We start from the raw sequence: 24,127 nt of genomic DNA on the forward strand, positions 1-24,127 counted from the left end.
ATTACATTTTATATATATTTGGGGCTGTTTTTATAAGTTTGGGGCTTTTTTTATATATATAATTCTTTTTTTTTCTTTTCTTTTCTTTTTTTGATTTTTCTTTTAAATTTTTCTATTTATGAAAGGATCCGGAAAAAAAAATGTATTACAGTTTCTACTAAAATATGAAGCAGAACAACTGTTTTCAACATTAATAACAAAAATGTGTAAGCACCAAATCAGCTTATTACTTCTGAAGGATCATGTGACACTAAAGACTGGAGTAATGATGCTGAAAATTCAGCTTTGCTTCACAGTAATAAATTACATTTGAAAATGTATTCAAACAGAAAACAGCCATTTAAATATAAATAATATTTTAGAATTTTAATTTCATTTTGTTTTATTTTGCATTTACAAATGCTACATCACAAATACAATGTAGTAATGTGATTTCAGCTACTTCAACTGTAGTTTGAGTGATTGGGTCACAAAATTTTTTGGACCGCTTTAAAGCTTGTATTTAGTGCTGTCCACTTATAAACGGATCACCCGAAACTGATCTTAATACCAGCTGTAAAGATACTCAAAGTACAGTTAATGAGGCATGGATGATTTCCTCTGCTCCTCTGTGATGTGCTTGCTCCTCAACAGATTCTGTCTGACCGTCAGTTCACCTGCAGTCCACCTCATTTCAAAACTCAAACAAACTTTGCTCATTCTGCATACCTTGCCAGTTGGTGTGGCGATAGAGAGTAAAGTGCTCATTTCCTCACATTGTTAGAAGCTCCTAATCCCACTTTGAAGTGCACCAGTTTGGAGGATCCTCCACTGGGAGTCTCAATCCTGTTTTGTAGAGAAAACTACCTGCGTTTGCTCAGCAGAGAGCTTTTGGATTGCTACCCGCAGTCCTTTGAGCACATCTGGAGCTGGCCAGCTCACCACAGAGAGTGAATGACCACAGTGACAGACTTCATTGGCTTTATTAGTGCTGGACAGAGTTAGCAGCCGTTAGGGGAAATGGCAATTTGACACAGTGTGCCACATTCACACTATCTTAATAAGATACAGCTGTTTTCCTGCAGATCTGATTAAGGAAAGAGGTTTTCACTGTTACTTTCCGAAGGTCATACACAGCTATTGGTCATGTGACTAAAATTGAGAGATAACGTATTACTGATAAAAATTTACCATTATAGCTGGTATCTGCCAATTACAATAATATTAACCAAGACTTACATTAATTATATCAATAAATATTCTGTTGTATTGAAGTTACAATAAATGTAGAAACCATTTAGCCTAAAATTATGGCTGTTGATGTTTTACGGCTAAAAATTGACCTGATTTGTCAAAAAACTCACTTTTTTTTATATGATATACTTTTTCATATATATATATATATATATATATATATATATATATATATATATATATAAGTTTTTTATTTCATAATATTCCATTGATTTGTTTTCATTTTATTTATTTAATAATTATTTAGATTTTAATTTTAAGGACTTTCTCATCATCCTAATTAACAATTTAAAAAAAATTCAAAAGCAGATTTAGTTACCATTTTATTCAAGTTGCTTCAGTTGTAAAGGTGTATTTATATAGATAAAGAAAGCTATTTATTTTATTTTATTTTTTATTATATTACATTTTATTTTATTTTTCAAATACTTGAGGATCCTGCAGAAACACTAAACTAGCTGTGGGCTATTACATTACATTATGTTATATTATATTTAATATTAGCATTTTTTTTTTTGGTGTTTTGTTTTATTTATTTATTATATTATATTATTTTAATTTATTTGTCAAAAACTAATATTATATTATATTATAGTAACATTTTGTACCTAATTTTTAGTTATTTTATTTTATTTTATTTTTCAAATACTTGCAGAATCCTGCAGATACACCAAAACAACTGTGGCCTATTATATTATATTATATTATATTATATTATATTATATTATATTATATTATATTATATTATATTATATTATATTATATTATATTATATTATATTATATTATATTATATTATATTATATTATTATATTATATTATATTATATTATATTATTTTTATTTATTTTATTTTATTTTAAATACTTGCAGAATCCTAGAGAAACATTTTATTTTATTTTATTTTATTGTTTTGTTATATTATATTATATTTGTTTTATTTTATTTTTCAAATACTATTTACTATATTTATATTATATTATATTTATATTACATTACATTATATTATATTATATTATATTATATTATATTATATTATATTATATATTTGTATTAACATTTTGCATTTAATTGTTTTAGGTATTTTACTTAATATTTATTTTTATTTTATTTTGAGAATAATTAGATATAAAATTGTAGCAGGATCCTGCAGAAACCAAACTAGCTGGAGGCTGTTTTTATTTTATTTTATTTTATTTTATTTTATTTTTTATTTTTTATTTTTTATTTTTTATTTTATGATTTTATTTTTTATTATTTTGAGAATGGTTGGATATAAAATGCTAACAAAATCCTGCAGAAACCAAACTAGTCAGTGGCTATTATGTTAATTTATGTTTAAAATATATTTATTTTATTTAGTTTTTTTTATTATTATTCTTTGAAAAAGTGGCTTGCAAACACTTGCTATCCTGTAGCATACCAAAAACTTATTTTGTAATCCTTCATCCTTCAGTTTTTCTTCTGCATTACTTGACTGGAGTTCAATCAGGTGATGACAGAAGGTTTTGATTGAGATGATTAATGGAGCTGGATATATAGAGAGAGACAGACGAGACCTCCTGAACCCTCCCACACACACCTTTCATCTTTCTCTTTCATTCTCACACACAATCTCTTGTTTTTTTCACTCTCTCCATCTCAAGCACTCACACTGGATCGTGGGGCCTTGCTTTGGTCCTTCAGGATCCAGGATAAAATCTAAGAGATGTATGTAGCGGTCCATATGAGCGCGTGATCTGGAGCTCTGCTTTTGAAGTCTGTCAGATCAGGGATTAACCTCTTACAGCAGCGTCTGGGTCAGAGCAGAGAGTTTCTCCAAAACAATTTTATGATGTGTGGTTACTCCTTACTTCTGTGTGAGGATTTTAGGTCAGGAATAATCAGAGAACAAGCCTCCTCTCTGTTTGGTGATTTTACATCTGGCAGCTGATTGTTGAGTCAAGGATACTCACTTTTTTACACTTGTATTGCCAGCATTATCTGTTTGCCCTCTTTTTTTTTTTTGTTACACACCTGTGTAACGTTGAGGAGAACTGACTTCATACATCCACTAAAAATTACTGTTAGGTTTTAAAAAGTGGCTCTGAAAAGTGAATTAGTTTTGCGAAAAGATGTAGCTTCAGTGCATTATAGTTCGAAGGTGTTTCAGTTTGTTTTAGTTGTTTCAATAATGATAAATGTTTTTTTTAAACATGTTATATTCGATTTTAGTTACCAATAATTAATTAACTTATGTATTTATTTTCAAGCAATAAAAAATATATATTTTTAATTGGTTTAATTTTAGTTTCAGTTGTACTTAAATATAATAACAGTGTTAAAACAGAATGAATGAATAAATAATGTTATATAATAAATAGGCAATCTGGATAATAATAAGCAAATTATATATATATATATATATATATATATATATATATATATATATATTGCTTTGTGCAACTGTATAAATTATATTGCACATCACAAAATAAGCTTTATGCTATATAATAATAATAATAATAATAATAACATTTATATAAAAGAAATAAACTTTTATGAAATAAAATATTTTATAAAATGTTACAAAAATGTAAGAAAAACAAAATCAAATGAAAGCTCAAAAAGAAATGGGTGAGAAAATATGCTATATATACATATTTTTTTTAAATATATATCTTAATTCTTTTTACATTTTTGTGCAAAAAATAACATTTTATAAAACATTGTATTTTATTTAATGAATATAGATTTTTTTAATTAGTATATATGTTGCAATAATAATAATGTTATATAATTGTATATTTTTATTAATTATATTTACATAGTTACAGTAAAATGTATCAATTTTTCATAAATTAGTATATTTTTATTAATTACATTAATATTTTTTAATTTTTTAATAAATTACTTCAAAATAAGTGATTTGACGTAATTGTATTTGATCACCTTAATTTTATTTTTTGCTAATTTTTCTATTATTATTATTATTATAAAAATAATACAGAAATATTTTATTTTATGAAATGTTATATATGTTTGTATAGAAATGTTATGTTTATTAAATGTTTATTTTTTAGCAATTTTTTCTGTTATTATTATTATTAATATTATTATTACATTATTATCTAAAAATAAGTGTATATAAAAAAAACTAAAAAGTAAATAAATAAATGTTTTATGTAATGTCACAAAAATGTAAAACAAAAAATATACTTTAGACTTTTTTTGGTTGAGGTTTCATTTGTTATATTATTTTAGTTTGATCATTTTAAATTTAATAGTTTATAATTAAAAAAAAATAAATAAAAAAAAAAATCCCATATAAAGTGCATTGCACATTACAAAATAAGCAGTTATATACCCATAATAATAATAATAATAATAATAATAATAATAATAATAATAATTGATTATTTCAAATAAAATAGTTATAACTATAATAACCATGTTAAACAAATCAGAATTTATAATAAATAAATCAATTGATAATCTCTCTGTGTGTGTAGCTGTATAAAATTTTTGCATATAAAATGTATTGCACAGTACAAAAAAAGAAAAATGGTATATTCCGTTCCGCAAACATCCATATTTTTTCTGAAAGTCTCTCATGACCCGTAGACTCATATGGGGACTATGATCCACTGCCAGTGCTAATAATGAATAAGTCTGTATCTGATATGAGATCAGTGGATTGCACTAATATAAACCACATGAGTACACACAAACACGCACAATATCTAATTACTGATATTTGCAACAGTCTTCCGAATGCTTATTGGATATGCTGACTGTAAATGCTTTCCAGGCCAGGCTGAGCTGTAGTGTAGGCAAGGTTCAGAGGTTCATGACCTATGATTGCATCAGCAGTCGATGTCAGCATCTGTTCTGAGGGGGTCAGATCAAAGCTCTGGAGGATTGGGGTTCACGTGTTTAAACACTGCCATCCCCAGATCGTTTTTTTTTTTTTTTTTTAACTGAGGTGGTGTTCGACAGCTGTGGTTTTGACAAATTTGAGTCGTAATGGAGGATGACGGATGGAATCCGGTGTCGAGTCAAGCTCTATTAAAGGATCTGAACAATCAAAATGTGCATCCATCATCTACAGAAGATACAAAACAAGCATGCAATGAGAACACAGTCAGATTCTGTATCTGTTTATTTCCTTATTGTGTCTGTTGTAACTGATGGCATGACATGTCTGGGAATTGGAGAGAAATTATGATTTTTTTTTTTTTTTTGGTTTGTGTTAAGTATAATCAATCTATAATAATAAAACACAAATTAATCCTCAAAAATGAGAAAACATATTACATATTGTTGTTTTATTTAAAAATATATCTTGTTTTCTTGTTAGATTTTCATGTAAAAACATTTTATTTCATAAAAATATATTTTTTACATTTTATTTCATAAAAATATATTTTTTTACATTTATTATTGCTATATATTATGCAATAATAATAATAATAATAATAATATATTTTTATTTTTTATATTTACATAATCATTGTTATTTTTATCTACTTTAACAGAAGTAATTTTCTTTAATTTTATTTCATAAGCTTTAGTAATTTCTATTTCTATTATTATAAAATTTAGAAATTTATAAAAAGAAAAAATCTTATTTTCTTTCAATATTTTTGTAACATTTTATAAAACATTTTATTTATTTTTTGTTATATTTATATTTATAATGATATATTTTATTATTATTATTATTATTATTACCGTCATTATAACATTTGTATATAAATGTTATAATGATGATAATAATAATAATAATGTTATATTGTTATATATTAGTATTAGTTATATTTACATATTTAGCTTTCTTTTAAATAATTTTACTTACTTTTACTTTAACATAAGTAATTTTACTTTTATTTTATTTACTCAGCAATCAGTCATTTTATTATTTGTTGTAGTTTTTCTATTATTGTTATTATTATTTTTATTATTATTATCTTTAAAATGATCACTATAACTATAATATCAACTATAATAATATAACACGAATGATCACAAATGAAACCTCAATCTCAAATTGTATTTTCCTTTTACATGTTTGTAACATTTTACTTTTTATTTTTAAAAATCTTGTTTTCTTTTAATATTTTTTGTAACACTTTATTTTATTTTATTTTATAAAATGTTATATTTATATAACATTTGTATAGAAATGTTATAATGATGATGATGATGATGATAATAATAATAATAATAATGTTATATTGTTATATATTAGTATTAATTATATTTGCATATTTAGTTATTTTTATCATTTTTTTAAATAATTTCCTTTAATATAAGTAATTTAACTTTTATTTTATTTAATAAGCAATCAGCCATTTTATTATTTGTTGTATTTTTCTATTATTATTATTATCATCATCATCATCTTTAAAATTATCAAGCTATAATATTATAAAAAATGAATTGAATGGCAATTACAATTGCCCTAGTCTGGCCTATTTATAAGTTTGCTGTCTCTCTTCTGTTTCTCTCTTACTTTTTTCCCCTCTTTCTCAGGCGAACTGTGGCATCAGATAAGCATTTACTAATTACAGTGAGGAAATGAGCAGAAGTCAAAGCTGTCAGTCTCATCTTTTCAGAACACACACACTAACTTCCTCTGTAATATGACACAGGCCTGTACCACCTGCGACACACTCATGGCCCCCGGTTCCCACTCCACACACACACACACACACACACACACACACACACACACACACACACACACACACAGGCATTAAATAAAGTCAAACGCACACAGCTTGGCTTTAATCAAGAGATCTTTCTGTCCTGTTAGGAGTAGAGGTACAGCACAGCTGCTCTTACTTCACCGATCTGTCTCTCAGTAGGAGAGCTGAAGAGCGAGTTGTTCAGGAACGTAAGTGTGAGATTTAACGGCGGGAAATTTCCAGTCATTGAAGACAAATTGGACTAAGGTCAAAAATGCTGCATCTTTGCTTTGGCCAGAATGAATCACTGCCAAAGCAGATCTTTCTTTTACTGACTGGGGCAAAAAAAAAAAAAAGTCTGTAATACCTGGAAAGAGCTGTTAGCGTTCTCATTCATCAGGTTTTTCTAGACATGAATCTGTGCATGCTTTTAAATGTTTCTGCAAGTTTATGCAATATGCAAAAATAAACAAACAAACAAACAAAAACCTATATGAATGTATTCACTATTGCAGTTTCTTATGCCCGCACCACTAATATTGTGAAATATCATTACAATTCAAAACAGCTCTTTTTTCTGTTTTAATATATTTTAATGCAATTTATTCCTGTGACGCAAAAATTAAACACTGCCCCCAGACTTCCGGGTATAAAAGAAATGTAAAAAAGTCAATACATTTTATTAAATTAAATTGAGTACTGACCCCAAACTTCCAGGTCTATAAAGAAAGTTTGGGGTCCACATTTAATTTATTTATATTTCATTTAATTTAATTTTTTTCTTCTTTTTTTGGATTTTCTTTACATACCTAGAAGTTTTTTTTTTTGTTTTTTTTTTTGGGGGGGGGGGGGGGGGTTAAAGTTGAGGTTTGGGGTCAGTATTTAATTAATTAATTTAATTTAATTTAATTTTTTAAGATTTTCTTTATATACTCGGAAGTTTGGGTCAAAATTGCATTTCTGTTTTTGGGGGGGGGGTTAAAGTTGAAGTTTGGGGTCAGTATTTAATTAATTAATTTAATTTAATGTTTTAAGATTTTCTTTATATACTCGGAAGTTTGGGTCAAAATTGCATTTCTTTTTTTTTTGGGGGGAGGGGGGGATAAAGTTGAAGTTTGGGGTCAGTATTTAATTAATTAATTTAATTTAATGTTTTAAGATTTTCTTTATATACTCGGAAGTTTGGGTCAAAATTTAATTTCTTTTTTTTTGGGGTTGAAGTTGAAGTTTGGGGTCAGGTGTATAAAGGAAATCCAAATTTAATTAAGAAAAATTATTTAATTTAATTTGATTATTTAATTGATGAAATTAAATATTGACCCCAAACTGCCAGGTCTATAAAAAATCTAACTCCCCAAAACTTCTGGGTGAAAAAAAAAAACCTAAATCTTTTTATATATGTGTGTGTGTGTGTGTGTGTGTGTGTGTGTGTGTGTGTGTATATATATATATATATATATATATATATATATATGAATCCAAAACGTAGTGGACCGCCAGCGGTTTTGTTATTGTGAAATAATTGGGCTGTTGGACCACAAAAGCATAAGGCAGAGCAGTAAGCAGTCAGCCTCTGAGTGAGACTGTGGCAAACAAGCATTTAGCTGGATTTCTCTTTTAACAAGGACTGACTAAGAACAGAATGAATACATTTACTCAATTCTCTGGTACAACTGAGCTGATTAGGTACAAAGCAAAAAGTGGGCTGTGGCCAGACCACAGAACTGTTCAATGAAAACCAGCAGTCAGGTCCAAACTTTACCAGATGGGTTCACATTTTTACAGACCAACAGCGGCCCCAAAACACATCTAGACACTTAAAGGGACAGTTCACCCAGATTTATCTGCTCGCATCCATAAGTGTGTGCATGTTTAGATTATAGCTGGCAGTCGCTCTTCATTCAGCTCTAATAGAGATCTACTGTATGAAAACAGAGTCCAGATGTGGAGTGAAGCTCTTCTTCTGATAACCTGACCTTATAAGAGCATGTCTATACTGTTTTCCAAAAGCTATATGAGCTGTTTGGCTTGGACCTGCTACGGATGATTGCATCCATGTGTGTGTGTTCGTCTATGTTTATCTGTGTAATTATGTTTGGAGACATACAACTTCAGAGCAGAGCCTGAGACGGTTTGACAAACAGTCATATATTATGAATATGAGGTATATCAGATTGCTCCTTGCTTCCATTTTTTAGTGAATGATTCAGTGACTTGGTCTGTGGTTCCTCTCTGTTCATCTAGGACATGCACAAAAATAACTGTTTCACTGTAAACAGTGGTAATGTGTTAAATTAATGAACTTTTCACATCTAAATCTAACTCATTTTATTTTATTTTTCAAAACATTGTTATGATTTTTTGTGTAGTCATTCCCAGTATTTTATTTTATTTAAAATTTTCAGAAAAATTTTATCAAGTGTAGTCATTCCCACTCTCTGGAAAGGTTTATTTTATTGTAATCCAAATAAGAAAAAAAAACAAAGAAATAAAAAGAAATTAAATACGGACCCCAAACTTCTGGGTTAAAAAAAAAAATCTGAAAAAGCCAAGATATTAATTTAATTATTTATTAAGTACTGACCCCAAACTTCAACTTCAACCCAAACAAAAAATACATAAATTAATAAAATGTAAGAAAAGAATTGAAAACAAACAAAAGAAATGAAATTTTGACCCCAAACTTCCAGGTATACAAACAAAATCTCTAAAAATAAATGAAATGAAATAAAAATAAATTAAATACGGACCCCAAACTTCTGGGGTAAAAAAAAAAAAAAAAATCTGAAAAAGCCAAGATTTTAATTAAATTAAATTAAATTAAATTAAATTAAATTAAATTAAATTAAATTAAATTTAATTTAATTTAATTTAATTTAATTTAATTTAATTTAATTTAACTTAATTTAATTTAATTTAATTTAATTTAATTTAATTTAATTTAATTTAATTTAATTTAATTTATATCTTGTCTTTTTCAGATTTTGGGGTAAATTTAATTTAAACTTCAACAAAAAAAAAAAAAAAAAATGAAATTTTGACCTCAAACTTCCGGGTATATAAAGGAAATATAAAAAAATGAAATTAGATTAAATTAAATGAAATATTGACCCCAAACTACCTATTTTATTTTATTTTATTTTATTTTATTTTATTTTATTTTATTTTATTTTATTTTATTTTATTTTACTTTACTTTACTTTACTTTACTTTACTTTACTTTACTTTACTTTACTTTACTTTACTTTACTTTACTTTACTTTACTTTATTTTATGATTTTTTGTGTAGTCATTCTCAGTCTCTGGAAATGTTTATTTAATTTATTTTATTTTTCAGAATTTTTTTTAGGATTTTATGTGTAGTCATTCCCAGTCTCTGAGGATTTTTTATTTATTTATTTATTTTATCATATTTTATTTGTAATTAAATTAAATTAATTTATAAAAATTACATTTTCCTATATGTTTCTTATGTTATTTTACGTATTCCTCAATCCAGAATTTTCTCCTCGTGGTCTGTGATCTTTCACTTGCTTAATGCGAATGCTAGAATTTTACTTTTGAAGTTACACTAAATAAAACCTCTCTTTCTGTTCTCTTAGCTGATTAAAGGATCCAGTCAGAATACCTCCTTTATATTCTTTCAAATAAAGCTTTTTGATGCCTGCAGCATATGCTGCTTCCGTTTCTCACCATCCTAATTGAAATGAAACCCAATAGCCTGTCTTATAGTGTAAGGGATTGGCTGACAGCATGACAGTTCTATAGGATTACAATCCACAATCCACAGGATTACATTAAACACTCTCGGTAAAGCCACTTCAGTCTTTCATAACAAAGGCTGTATTTCAATGACCAGATGGGACATCTGTACGGCACTTCTCACAATGCTTCCAATTTAATTACACTTTCGTTTTTGAATTGATTTGCGTTGAAGAAAGCATGCAAGAAATACATCAGCTTATCTGCTAGTTTCTAAGTCAAATCAAAATGTCATGGTTGCACATTACAAAGTCAGTATTGTGAGACATAAACACACAGTTTCTGCATAATTGCCACTTTATCTTGCAGTTCTGATGTTTTTTATGCAATTGTGAATTTATCTCACAATTCTGACCACATCTCGCAATTCTAACTTTTTTCCTCAAAACTACATGATATAAACGTGCAATTTTGATAAAGATGGTAATTGTCTTGCAATTCAGACTTTTTTTCTCAGAATTGCATGATATAAACTCACAATTTCAAGTTATAAAGTCAGAATTGTGGGATATAAAAACGCAGTTGGAAGATATGAAGTCTCACAATTTTGAAGTTTTTCTTACAATTGTAAATTTACCTTGAAATTCGGACTATTTCTTGCAGTTATGAGTTTATACCTCGCAATTCTGACTTTTTCTTTGAACTGCATGTTGTCTCTTAATTGTGATACAAAAGGTAATTGTGGCTATTTTACAATTCTTCATTTTTTGCATGATATAAACTCACAATTTCAAGTTATAAAGTCAGAACTGTGGGATATAAACTCGCGATTACAATATATAAAGTCAGAATTGATATAAACTCTCACAATTCTGTCATTTGTCTTGCAATTGCAATTTACCTTGCAATTCTGACTATTTCTTGCAATTACGAGTTTATACCTCGTAATTCTGACACACTACATCTCGCAATTCTGACTTTTTCTCAGAACTGCATGATATCTCGTAATGGCAGTAAAAAAGGTCATTGTATCTTTCTTGCAATTGTTAGTTTACATCGCACTATTCTGACTCTTTTCTCCGAATTGTGTGATATAAACATGCAATTTCAAGTTATAATGTCAGAATTGTGGTTTATAAATTTTCAGTTGCAATAAAAATATTTTTTTTCTCACAATTCAGATGTTTTTCTTGCAGTTGTGAGTTTATACCTCACTAACATACTTCATCTTGCAATTCTGACATTCTCTTCAGAACTGCATGATATAAACTCAAAAAGTTAATTTATCTCGCAATTCTGACTTTTTTTCTCAGAATTGCATGATATAAACTCACAACTGCAAGTCAGAAAGTCAGAATTGTGGGATAAAAAAACTCAGTTGCGTAATTGCAACTTTATCTCGCAATTCTGATGCTTTCTTGCAGCTGTGAGCTTATACTTCACAATTCTGACACACTACTTCTTGCAGGTGCGATTAAAAAAGTAATTGCAACTGATGTTTTTTCTCACATTTTTTTTTTCTCTGACTTTCTTAAAATTGTGAGATATAAATCCACAATTGCAAGTTATACAGTCCAATTTTAAGGAAAAAAATGTGCATTATAGCTCTCATTTCTGACTTCATAACTCATAATTGTGAGTTTATAGCTTGCAAATTTAAGAAAAAATGTCAGAAGTGTAAGATGTAGACCTGCAATTGCTAGAAAACTGTCAGAACTGTGAGAGATAAAGTGGAGATTACCTTTTTTGTCCAGTTGCAGAAATGGGCTTCCATCATTTTTGCTATCTAGTGAATCAAATAAAAAAGAAAAGAAAATTTCTACTAGCATTTGCTTTACTTTTATCTCATATAGAGGAACACTTGATCCTACTGGAAGGGTTTTACATGTTTGATCCTAATAGAAAGCTGCTAATCTCCTCCTAAATTTTTATGTCTTTCATTGCGCTACAACTGAGCGCTTTGTCTCCAGTGGCGGCTTATTAAAACAACCCCCTTAAGTATGTGTCCTTCCTCTCAGAGGGCTTAAGACTCTCTTTCGAAACAAACTTTTAAAGATAAAAGCTAAGCAGAGGGTTCTCCGGGAATCTGAAGGGGTTTGTGAGAGCTGGTACCAGGGCAGAGACTTGACAGTGGTGGCCGCCAGGAGCACGGTCTGATGTAATAAAAACGGTCTGTAATAATAATCCTGGCTTTAGCAGCGCGGGTTATTTGCTTTGATCAGTGGAGATTACACTGACGTTGCTGTTGGTCTCTGATCCCTGTAACCAACAAGAGTGGCCCGGCCAGCTTTCAGCTTAAATGAAAAACGCACGGAAAACTAGCTTTAAAAAAGTGTAACTGTATAAACAATTTGCACAATTCTCACTTTTTCTTGAAATCGCTAATATACATAGCAATTACTGTTTTTATTATATTTGTGGTCAAACAAATGCAGCCTTAGTGAGCATAAGAGACTTCTTTCAAGAACATTAAAAATGACTTTTGACTGGTAAAATTTTGTTTATACAGTATTGCAGAAATACAATGTTTAAGACAGCTTAAACACTCTTTTTTTTTTTTAAAGAAGTCTCTTATGCTCACCAAGCCTGCATTTGTTTGATCACAGATATATTAAAAGAAATATTGTGAAATATTATTATTACAATTTAAAATAATTGTTTTCTATTTGAATGCATTTTAATATTTAATTTATTCCTGTGATGCAAAACTGAATCAGCCTTTACTCCAGTCTTAAGTGTCAAACTTCTAAAGAAATTAACACTTTTGCTCAGCAACGATGCATTAAAATTGATCGGAAATGGCAATAAAAACGTTTATGTTTAAAAAATGTTCCATTTCAAATAAATGCTGTTTTGAATTTGCTGTAAGTCAAAGAATCCTAAAAATAGTTTGCAATTGATAATAAGAAGCATTATTAATAATATTTAATATTTTAAGTATTTAATATATTAAAAAAAGTTAAAAAGTTTTTTAATTGTAATATTTCACAATACTGCTGTTTTTATTGAAAATTTGTTTTAGAACATCTTGGACTGTTTGGAATGGTATAGAACTTTGGTATAGAATTTTGGACAAAAACCAATTTTTGTTTAAAAGTAAATAAAAGCTGTTTTTTTTTTCACAATGATGGCTTATTTTTTTTTTTTTTAGGAGAAGCCTGTGTCATTTCCGGTCAAAAAACAAACAAACTGGTTGAATAAAAGAATTTGCCAGGCGTATGAATAATTTATTTATATATATATATATATATATATATATATATATATATATATATATAAAAATTATTAATATGTCAATATTAAAAATATGCTCTTAATAATTTAATAATATACTATAATACTCTTAAGTGTAATCTTCAGCAGATCTTAAAATCATGTCAAGTTTTTTATACTGTTCTTTAGAATTTTGTTACATTTTGTTGCATTTAAAATCTGATTCAGCCTTTCACCAATAGTATAGAATATTAATAATGCTAACATCTTTACATTTAGGGTATCATTTATGTCTGTAACATAAATGATATTGTAAATCATGCCTGTAACATAAATGGTAAAACATTTCAAAGAACCTGTTAAAGGATTTAAGTCAATCAATAAATCAAATTCCATTTCAGCATTTTTTTGTTTGTTTTTCTAATCCCCAGTTTCTCATGTTTTCTCGTTCATACTGGTTTTGTGAAATCCTCATTAACCAGATGCTGCTGATTCATTATTCTCTGGTGATACAGAAGCAGAATGATGTACTGTATCATCTGAAAGCCAAGCTCTGATCTCTAGTTCTAAACCATCTCAAAGTACCCGACCTTGGATGAAACATTTTATTCCATCGTTCTCTTTTCCTGGGAATGGAAAAGTGACAGATGAGAGAGATAAAATGTAGGGTTTGTGTTCTTTCATGTTTTTTTGCCCTCTGTGTGAATTAATTGCACGCGTTTTCCTTTCCGGAGGGATGCTAACTTTTCCCCAGCCCCGTTGCTGAAAGTGCTAGGCGGTTTCCGCCAGGCTCGGACTAACCTGCTGATTTATGGTGACCCGCTCAGAATCAAAAGCCCGCTCGTGTTTGCACGCACACACTGTGTGCAGGTACGAACAAGAAAATCCCTGTTAAGTTGTCTTGTGGCACTTTGTCGAGAACAGCGGCGGGAGCTTGGGGAATGTTACGTGGCTTCGAGAAGCCCCTGTGCAAAGTGCTAAGGAAGGGGGCAAACGAAAGAGCCAGCGAAGAGCCGCTCTTCAGAAGTGGAGCCAGACCCGATGGCTCCCGTGAGGGACCTCGGGGGTCAGCGGAGCAGGCTCGATGTTGTCATTTAGCCTGTTGGGTTTGTTTGACCCTTGATCTCTAACAAGGGGCAAGGCCACAGGGCAGGCGTCAGGCGGCGCGCCTGCTTTAATTTGTCTGTGAGGAACCTTGCGTACGCGGCCACATGAAAGCTATGGAAACTTTGAAACAACTCTATATTTGTCAAAAAGCTATTTTATTGTCTTAAGTCCTTACATTTTCAACACAAGAGTGCAATTTAAAGGACTCAAAGCTCACCTGTTTCTTTTTCTTTTCTCTGTATCTGAGCAGGACTGTGGCTTGGTGGTCAGACCGGATCAACCCTGCGGTTTGGAGCCCATTCCAGGGATGAGATCTTCAGAAGAGGCTCAGGCCTTACCTCGGCCTTGCCTCTCAGGAGATGAACCTGGTGGGTTTATTCCAGGTTTTGATCATGGACTTGTAATAAAGTATCTGATGTTGAAATCTTGCTGTAAGATTTACAATTTTGTTTTTTTCACACAAGGTAGTAAGTCAAACTGTTTTGTGGACAGATGATACATTTTCCGCATATTTTTCCTCCTGTATGGAAGATTATGCTGGCCCTAAAAGCATATATTTCAGTTTCGCTATATTAGCATGAGATTCACGGTTTATTAGCTGCTCCACTAGAGGATGGGAAAGCTTTGCTAGAGTTTGGTAATTTATGTGTCTGCTTTTACAATGTGATAATGCACTGATTCATTGCCTGAGTTGAATCATTGCTCAATTATAAGGTTAGGACCTCCATGCTGACTTTATGATGGAAAATAATCACTTCATACAGGTTTTCTGAGTGAGTTGTTGCTTTGAAGGTTTTGCTTTGTGACTGTGTGTTCAGCTGCTAGGCCTTTTAGATGTAAAGCTATCAGGTTAGGGTTCAGAGGACGGTTCAGTCAGTGCTATAAAAGTAAAAAGGCCATCCTCAGCAGGGTAGTACATCAAAGTCAGCGGGGATCTACTTTAATTGACTGTTTAGGATGGAGTTACACACTTAATGTGTGTGTGTGTGTGTGTGAGAGAGAGAGAGAGAGAGAGAGAGAGAGAGAGAAAAGATGCAATTAAAAAAAATATATGTACACTACCAGTCAAAAGTTTTTGAACAGTAAGTTTTTTAAAAAGTTACTTCTGCTCACAAAGCCTGCTTTTATTTGATCCAAATTACAGCAAAAACAGTAAAAAATTTAAATATTTGTACTATTTAAAAAACTTGTTTTCTATTTGAATATATTTTAAAATGTAATATATTTCTGTTATTTCAAAGCTGATTTTTAGCATAATTACGCAAGTCACACAGTCCTTCAGAAATCATTCTAATATTCTGAATGCTCCTCAAAAAACATTTATTATTATTATTATGTTGAAAACAGCTGAGTAGAGATTTTTCAGCTTGAAAAAAATTTGCTTTGATCACAGGAATAAATTACATTTTAAAATATATATTTAAATAGAAAGCAGTTGTTTTGAATAGTAAAACTATTTCACAATATTACTGCTTTTGCTGTTTTTCGGATCAAATAAATGCAGGCTTGGTGAGCAAATGAGACTTCATTAAAAACATTAAAAATCTTACTGTTTAAAAACTTGACTGGTAGTGTATATATACCACAAATAGTGTGCTGCTGTGGCATGTAGGGGACTGTCTGTAACTGGCACAATGAAGTAATCGTGTCTAGCAGTTTCCCAGCTGATTCATCAATTTATGCTGAACTTTTAACATTCGGCTGTAGAAGACTTTAAAACTTCACAGCGATTTACTCCACTATGAATCACCGGTGACCGCAGTAATTTGAGTAGATGCTGTCATGGAAATTTAGTATAACGCACTGTAAAGACAGTATAACAAACTATTTTCCATCTCTGTCAGGTCGTTGGGTCGTCCCATGCCTGAGCTGTTCAGACAACAGGACTTGTGATTGGAGAGAGGTCGCCTGGCAGCCCGACAACTGTTATCACCCCTTGCTGGACCAACCTCAGTTGCAAACCTGCATGATGGACCGGAAGGTTAGGAACCAGAAACTAAAAACACTTATTAAATCAGTACCAGAGGTGCTTGGTTACCCTATATCAGGGGTTCTCAACTCAAGATCCATTTTCCTGCAGATTTCAGCTCCAACATTAATCAAACACACCTGAACAAGTTAATCAAGGTTTTTAGGATCACTAGAAAGTTACAGGCAGGTGAGTTTGATCAAGGCTGAAGCTAAACTCTACAGGAAAATTAATCTGCAGGCCAGAGTTGAGAACCACTGCACTATATTGTGAGAAAAAAGGTACAAAAGCTGTCACTAGGATGGCCCCCTTACGAAAGTTATAATTTATTTACCACTAAATGGTGCATATAAGTACCTCAAAGGTATATATTAGTGCCTAAATGGTACATATTAGTATCTTTTAAAAAGTTACTGCCCAAGAAGCAGCTTTTGAGTGTATGCACTCTTCATTTGAACCTATATTTTGGAGTGTATCGTCTTATGACTTAAATAGAATAATGCACATTTTCCCGTAGTAACCTTAAAGTTTTATATAATGCTTAACAGATCATTACTATCTAACAAAACTAAAAGTTTGGGGACAGACTCATTTTTGTTGTTTTTTGTTAAAAGAAGTGTCTTAGTCTTATCAAGGCTGCATCTATATAATCAAAAATACAGTAAAATTGTGAAATATTACTAAAATGTATTTTAAAAAGTAACTAATTCCTGTGATTACTCCAGTCTTCAGTGTCATATGATCCTTCAGAAATCCTTACAATATGCTGATTTGGTGCTCAAGAAACATTTCTTAATGTTATCAATGTTTAATAACTTTTGGGGGGGATTGTGATACATTTTTGTCGTTTGATACATTTTTAATTTTCAAATAAAAATCATTTTAAACAGTTTTTATTGACATTTTTGGATTAACTGAATGTGTCCTTGCTGAATAAAAATAATAATTTCTTCTTACTGACCCTAAACTTGAACGGTAGTGCAAATACTTTTGGAGGCCACTATATATTTGTGTTTAAATGCACAATATTTTAATGAATCATTACTGTAAGTTATTATAGGTGTTACAAGTACTCTGTTTAAACTAGCTTTTTTTCTCGGACTTGTTGTAAACAGACATTTTGTCAGTTCTTCTGTATGCAGCTGACAGCTGTGCCATATGTATGTGCATACAGTACTGCAAAATAAATTAAAAGCAGACAGTTTAAATAGCATTGAAGTTCTAGTGGCAATGAGCAGCTGTTTATCAAAGATTACCAGCAGGTGTTGAGCTTCATCTACAGCTGAGCTCACAGCAGCCGCGTGATTGAATTCCTTAGGAAAGAATAGGGAAAAAGATTCCAGAAGAAGAAAACCACTCTTCTGTGTTTGAAGCTGGATTTTATTTTATTGTTTTTTTTTTTTGTTTTTTCGTGATGCGATCCACACACCTCCTGTGTTTTGGGTTGTTTTTAAATTATTGCTTAAAGCCCAGCAGGGGTTTTCGAAGCTGTGTGCCAAACCTACAGTCTGTTCCTGCTTCAAACGCTCCCTCAGCGCTCATCCTCACAGCATGACTCTTTCCACCCTGTCTCGATTTAAGACTCACAAGATCAGATTTGACACAAACAAATGGCCCCATTACACAACGGACCGAGCTCTCACTATACACAAACCACAGCCCTCTGACTCCGAGCCCATTCAACAGAAAAATGGGACTCTTCAGGAAAGATTGTTTCAAATAAGAGAGCTTTAGATTGTCAAAGTCTAGAGTTATACGCATGAGCTTGTTTCATGTTAAATCCATTTCTGCCGTCTGGAGACAGACACTCCAAACTTGTATACTGTTACGTTTCCTGTCCAAAACACATTTGTTACAGCTATTGACAGTTGAAAAAGGACAAAAAAGTAGTATGGACAATTTAGTTGATGATATGTTAGGAACTACAGGTCTGGAATAATATGAGCGTAACTTCTGACTTCTTGTTGAAAATATGTGTCCTTAATCTTATGAGCATGTCTGCAGACCACAGTGTCAGCCAATGCCCGCTCCTGGAGATCTTGTGATTTAGACTGGCATTCCTGCCAACTTCACTGCCAAAAGCACACACACAGATGAACATCCAAACTTATTAGACTCATGTGAAGTGCTTCATGTAGACTGTGATCTCAAAGGGCCATATTGTGTCTTTTGCCTTTATAATGACGCAATTGTTATTACATGTCCTCATGTTTGTGTTGTGTATTATTAATAAAAGGGATAGTTCACCCAAAAATGAAAATTACCCAATGACTTCCTCACCACCCTAGATGTGTATGACTTTCTTTTTTCAGACAAATGCAGTCAGAGTTATATTAAATGTCCTGGCTCTTCCAAGCTTTATAATGGCAGTGAATTGCTGTTGAGTCCATTGAAATGCATCAATGGCTCCGGGGGTTAAAGGAGAAGTTTACTTCCAGAACGGAAATTTACAGATATTTTACTCACCCCCTTGTCATCCAAAATGTTCATGTCTTTCTTTCTTCAATCGTAAAGCAATTGTTTTTTGAGGAAAACATTTCAGGATTTCTCTCCATATTGTGGACTTCTATGGTGCCCCCGAGTTCGAACTTCCAAAATGCGTTTTTAATGCAGCTTCAAAGGACTCTAAACGATCCCGACCGAGGAAGTAGGGTCTTACCTAGCAAAACAATCTGTTAATTTCTAAAAAAATTACTATTTATATACTTTTTAACCTCAAATGCTCGTCTTGTCTAGCTCTGTGTCAAGACAGTTAGGGTCAGTCAAAAAACTCCCATCTCATTTTCTTCTCCAACTTCAAAATCGTCCTACTTCGCTGCAGAAGTACCGACCCAGTGTTTACAAAGTGAACGTGCAAAGAAGATCAAACGCCCTTTGCACAAAAAAAAAGGTAAAACAGCGATGTAGGACAATTTTTAAGTTGGAGAAGAAAATGAGATGGGAGTCTTTTTTTACCTAGCTTAAAATGGGCTACACAGAGTTTTTCCTTCAAAAGCCTATTTTCTTTATGACTAAAGAAAGAAAGACATGAACATCTTGGATGACAAGGGGGTGAGTAAATTATTTGTGCATTTTTGTTCTGGAAGTGAACTTCTCCTTTAACAAAGGCCTACTAAAAGTGAATCAATGTGTTTGCGTAAGAGCAATATCCTTATTTAAAACTGAGTAACGTTTCAGCAGATGACGTAGGATGTAAGCAAATGGTGTGACAAACATTGAAGCACAGTGGAGAGAGCAAAACAAAACACCAGCCATGAATTAGCAGTGCAAAATGAAGATTTGTAAAGACAAATGTCGCAGGATTCCGGTATAAGCCAAGAGGCTTGTTGTAAACAAAACTTGGTTCTTTCGAGACTAGCATATTCTCATCTGAGCTTACGCTACTCCTACGTCCTACATCCTACGTCATTCGCTGGAACGCCACTCTCATGTAAACACGCATACGACAACTTTATAATGGATGGATGCACTTTATTTGATTTCAAAATCCTAACAGCCATTCACTGCCATTATAAAGCCTGCAACAGCCAGGATATTTTTTAATGTAACTCTGATTTGTCTGAAAGTAAATAGTATACATCTAGAATGGCTTGAGGGTGAGTAAATCATGGGCCAAGTTTCATTTTTGGGTGAACAGTATTAGGTTTTCAAAACCATTTGGTTGGATGTGTCATTCAAGAACATGAATAAAAGCTAGTAAAACACATAGAGAGTGACTTGTTGTGCCTTTTAAACTGTGCATGTTGTGCCGGTTTAAGAATCCAGTTTTACTCTCACAGCTTCTAACATACATGCGTGTTTTCCCTCAGGTCCTGTTTATCGGCGACTCCACCAATCGTGGAATGATGTATTACCTGATGGAGAGGGTGAACACTACTCTGGAGGACTGGGACAAAGCCCACAACACCATCGTCTACCACAACCTGAATCAGGGTCGAACTATCGTCAGCTACTCCTACTACCCACAATTCTGGCTGCCGAAGACTCAGAGACCCACTTTCCCAAGAGCTCTGCAGCAGCTTCTAGAAAGGTCTGTGCATGTGCATGTTGGATGATGTTTGTGGATTACGCCCATTAAGCTGTGAATGTGCGGGTTTGGTGTCGGTCTAAAGTGGCAAAGGCCTTGTTAACACACTGAATGACTTTGGCAGTGTGTTTGATGGTGGGATGTGGGCTGCGTGTGGTTGGGAGGCTGTGTGTCAGATCAGAGTATGTCAGCAGGGATGGTAACCACTGCTGGCTCAGCGCGCCATTGATCTCACACAGACTCTGATGTGGGCAGAGGGGTGGGATATGCAGCACAGATGTGATTGTGTATGTGATTTTGAGTGTGTTACAGTGTGCATCTGTTTTGGGAGCCGCTTGGATGATCTGACACAGTTTGTTTTTACTAAATTAAATTAAAAAGCAGTGTTTTGCTTTGTCTAAGTGTTGAAATACACTACCAGTCAAAAGTTTTTGAACAGTAAGATTTTTAATGCTTTTTAAAAAAGTCTCTTCTGCTCACAGAGCCTGCATTTATGATCTAAAGTACAGCAAAAGTGGTAATATTGTGATATATATATATATATATATATTAAGATGTAATTTATTCCTGTGATCAAAGCTAAATTGTCAGCATTAGTACTCCAGTCTTCAGTGTCACATGTTCCTTCAGAAATCATTTTCATATGCTGATTTGCTGTTTGGAGGGGAAATAAATTATAGAAATTAATACTTTTTTTTTTTTAGCAAGGATGCTTTAAATTGATGTTAAAGACATTCTTAATGTTACAAAAGATTTCTCTTTCAGATAAATGCTGTTCTTCTGAACTTTCTATTCATCAAAGAAACCTGAAAAAAAAATCTATAATAATAATAATACATGTTTTTTGAGCAGCGGATCAGAATATTAGAATGGTTTCTGAAGGATCATGTGACTTGAATAATGATGCAAAAAATTCAGCTTTGAAATCACAGGAATAAATTACATTTTAAAATGTATTAAAATGGAAAACTGTTATTTTAAATAGTAAAAATATTTCAAAATTTTACTGTTTTTGCTGTACTTTGGATCAAACAAATGCAAACTTGGTGAGCAGAAGAGATTCTTAAAAAAAAAAAAAAAAATCTTACCGTTCAAAACTTCTGACTTTTTGATCAAGCAAATGCAGCCTTGGTAAACAATAGAGGCTTCTTTCCAAAACATTACAAAATCTTACATAACTTAAAATTATCAAGTTAATAAGAGTTTCCTTTGTTTTAAGTTGTACAAAACTTAACAGTTTGCGATTTTTGGGTTTATATTTACACATTTTTACTTGGAATTATGGGTCATTCATGCTTTGTTGATTAAGTCTTCAGCATATGCTGTTGATCTTTAACCTCTTCTCTGAAACTGCTTCCACTGAAAACAGGTCGCAACCCCTGGAGAACTCGCCTCAGACAGTGCTGGTCGCTGGTGGGGTGCAATGGCTGAACCTAAACCATTTGAGGACCATTCAGCAGGTTTTACAGAGGTAAACATGTTCCCTAATGCAACACAAAACCAGTCTGTTCATTATTAGCTTCACTCAACCGCATTTTAATTAGCAGTGTTCTAATGGCAAAAACTTTTCTTCCTTTTTAAGGATGCTGATTTAGTTTTCTGTAGTTTGCTGCCAATCTCTCTATGTGGTTTTGGACGTTTAACATCTTATCTCCAACTTATCTCTAAGGCTGGGTCTTGAGAAAATCATGGTGGTGGTGAAGTCTTTAGGAATGGGTTTCCATCTGCCTGTGGATGGTATTCGCTCCCTTCCACTGGTAAGTAGACCTAATATATTCCTTTAACTTTATTCATTAATTTATTGACATCTGTAAACTGTATCATCTTCATTCTTTGGTTCTAGAATGGAGTGCAAGAACTCTATAATGTGAACAAGAATATTCTGGAAAGTGCCAAGCATCTTGGATATGAGGTCATTGACACTCTCAGCATCACTATGGGTCGTTACAAAGAGTTCCTGCAAGGACGATGTGCCTGCCATTTCCATGAGGTAAAAGAACAAAAGATTAGTTACAGCTGGAGTCCGTGACTCTCTGGTCTCCCCTGAGCTCACTGAGTTTTAACAGACCCCCTAAAGCATGCAGTGAGTTTGGTGGGGGGTAACTGAGAATGAATGGGGGAAAGATCTGTGAGAGGAGGCAATGCCTCCATTGCTTTATGATTGGATATGACTGGTTATGTTTGGCTGTGATTGGTTCATTCAATAAATTCTGTACCTTATGTTCATTCTACATTGACAAAAATCAGTCTGAATGAACAATATTATGGCGTTAATGGGAAGACTAATTTTAAAAAAGTACGTAAAGAACTCACACTATAACCACTTTGTTACGTCAAAACAAGACTTAAAATTGCGTGAAAACATGATTCAGCTTGGTGACATTTAAATTAAATCTCTATGTGAACAATATTTACCGAGCTTTGATGATCTGAAAAATTCAAAAGTAGCTAAAAGTTAACTTTTTTTGTTTTGTTTTTTAATTGTAACTGCCTTGAGTTATTGAATGAACAGCTTGAATAGATTTAAAGTTGGCTTTAATAGAATATTGATTACGTTGTTAATGTAAAAATTGAAATAAAATAGTTTTATTTAACTAAGAAAATCTAATTAAAGAATCCTCACACTTTCCACAAAAAAAAATTTAAAAATAGCAGCTCACTGTTTTCAACATTGATCATAAAACAAAATGTTTATTTAGCAGCAAATCAACATATACGGATGATTTCTGAAGTATTGTGTGATATTGAATACTGGAGTAATGCCATCACAGGAATAAAATCCATTTTATAAATGCATTGTAGTAGAAAAATATATTTAAAATGTAAAAATATTAGTGTTTTTACTGTAGTTTTAAATAAATAAATGTAGCCTGACATTACAAGAATCTCATAAACCAGTGGTTCCCAACCACGTTCCTGGAGGCCCCCCAACACTGCACATTTTGCATCTCTCCACTGTCATAAACAATACAAAATCTTACAAACCCCACACTTTTTTGTAAATGCAATATAATAATGTACTTGGGCTGATTAGAAGACCTACCTCGCATAAATGCTTTTATTCATTTAAATAGTATATATGACCCTGGACCACAAAACCAGTCAGAAGGGTCAATTTTTTTAAAATTTCTGTGTATGCACCATCTGAAAGCAGAATCAATAATCTTTCCATTGATGTACGGTTTGTTAGGATAGAACAATATTTGGTC

The 24,127-nt window shown here is 31.7% G+C and overlaps 1 protein-coding gene across 1 annotated transcript in view; it reads left to right on the forward strand.

The window, feature by feature from the left end:
• The window catches only part of cped1 (cadherin-like and PC-esterase domain containing 1), a 76,806-nt gene that overhangs the window by 48,976 nt on the left and 3,703 nt on the right, over positions 1–24,127 (forward strand). The window contains exons 15-20 of the mRNA XM_073838074.1: positions 15,173–15,290; positions 16,767–16,903; positions 20,701–20,921; positions 22,288–22,389; positions 22,588–22,675; positions 22,762–22,908. Coding sequence (XP_073694175.1) covers positions 15,173–15,290; positions 16,767–16,903; positions 20,701–20,921; positions 22,288–22,389; positions 22,588–22,675; positions 22,762–22,908 — 813 coding nt within the window. The remainder of the gene's footprint in view (positions 1–15,172; positions 15,291–16,766; positions 16,904–20,700; positions 20,922–22,287; positions 22,390–22,587; positions 22,676–22,761; positions 22,909–24,127) is intronic.

This window comes from Garra rufa, chromosome 4, assembly GCF_049309525.1.
Source record: "Garra rufa chromosome 4, GarRuf1.0, whole genome shotgun sequence".
Lineage (NCBI taxonomy): Eukaryota > Metazoa > Chordata > Actinopteri > Cypriniformes > Cyprinidae > Garra > Garra rufa.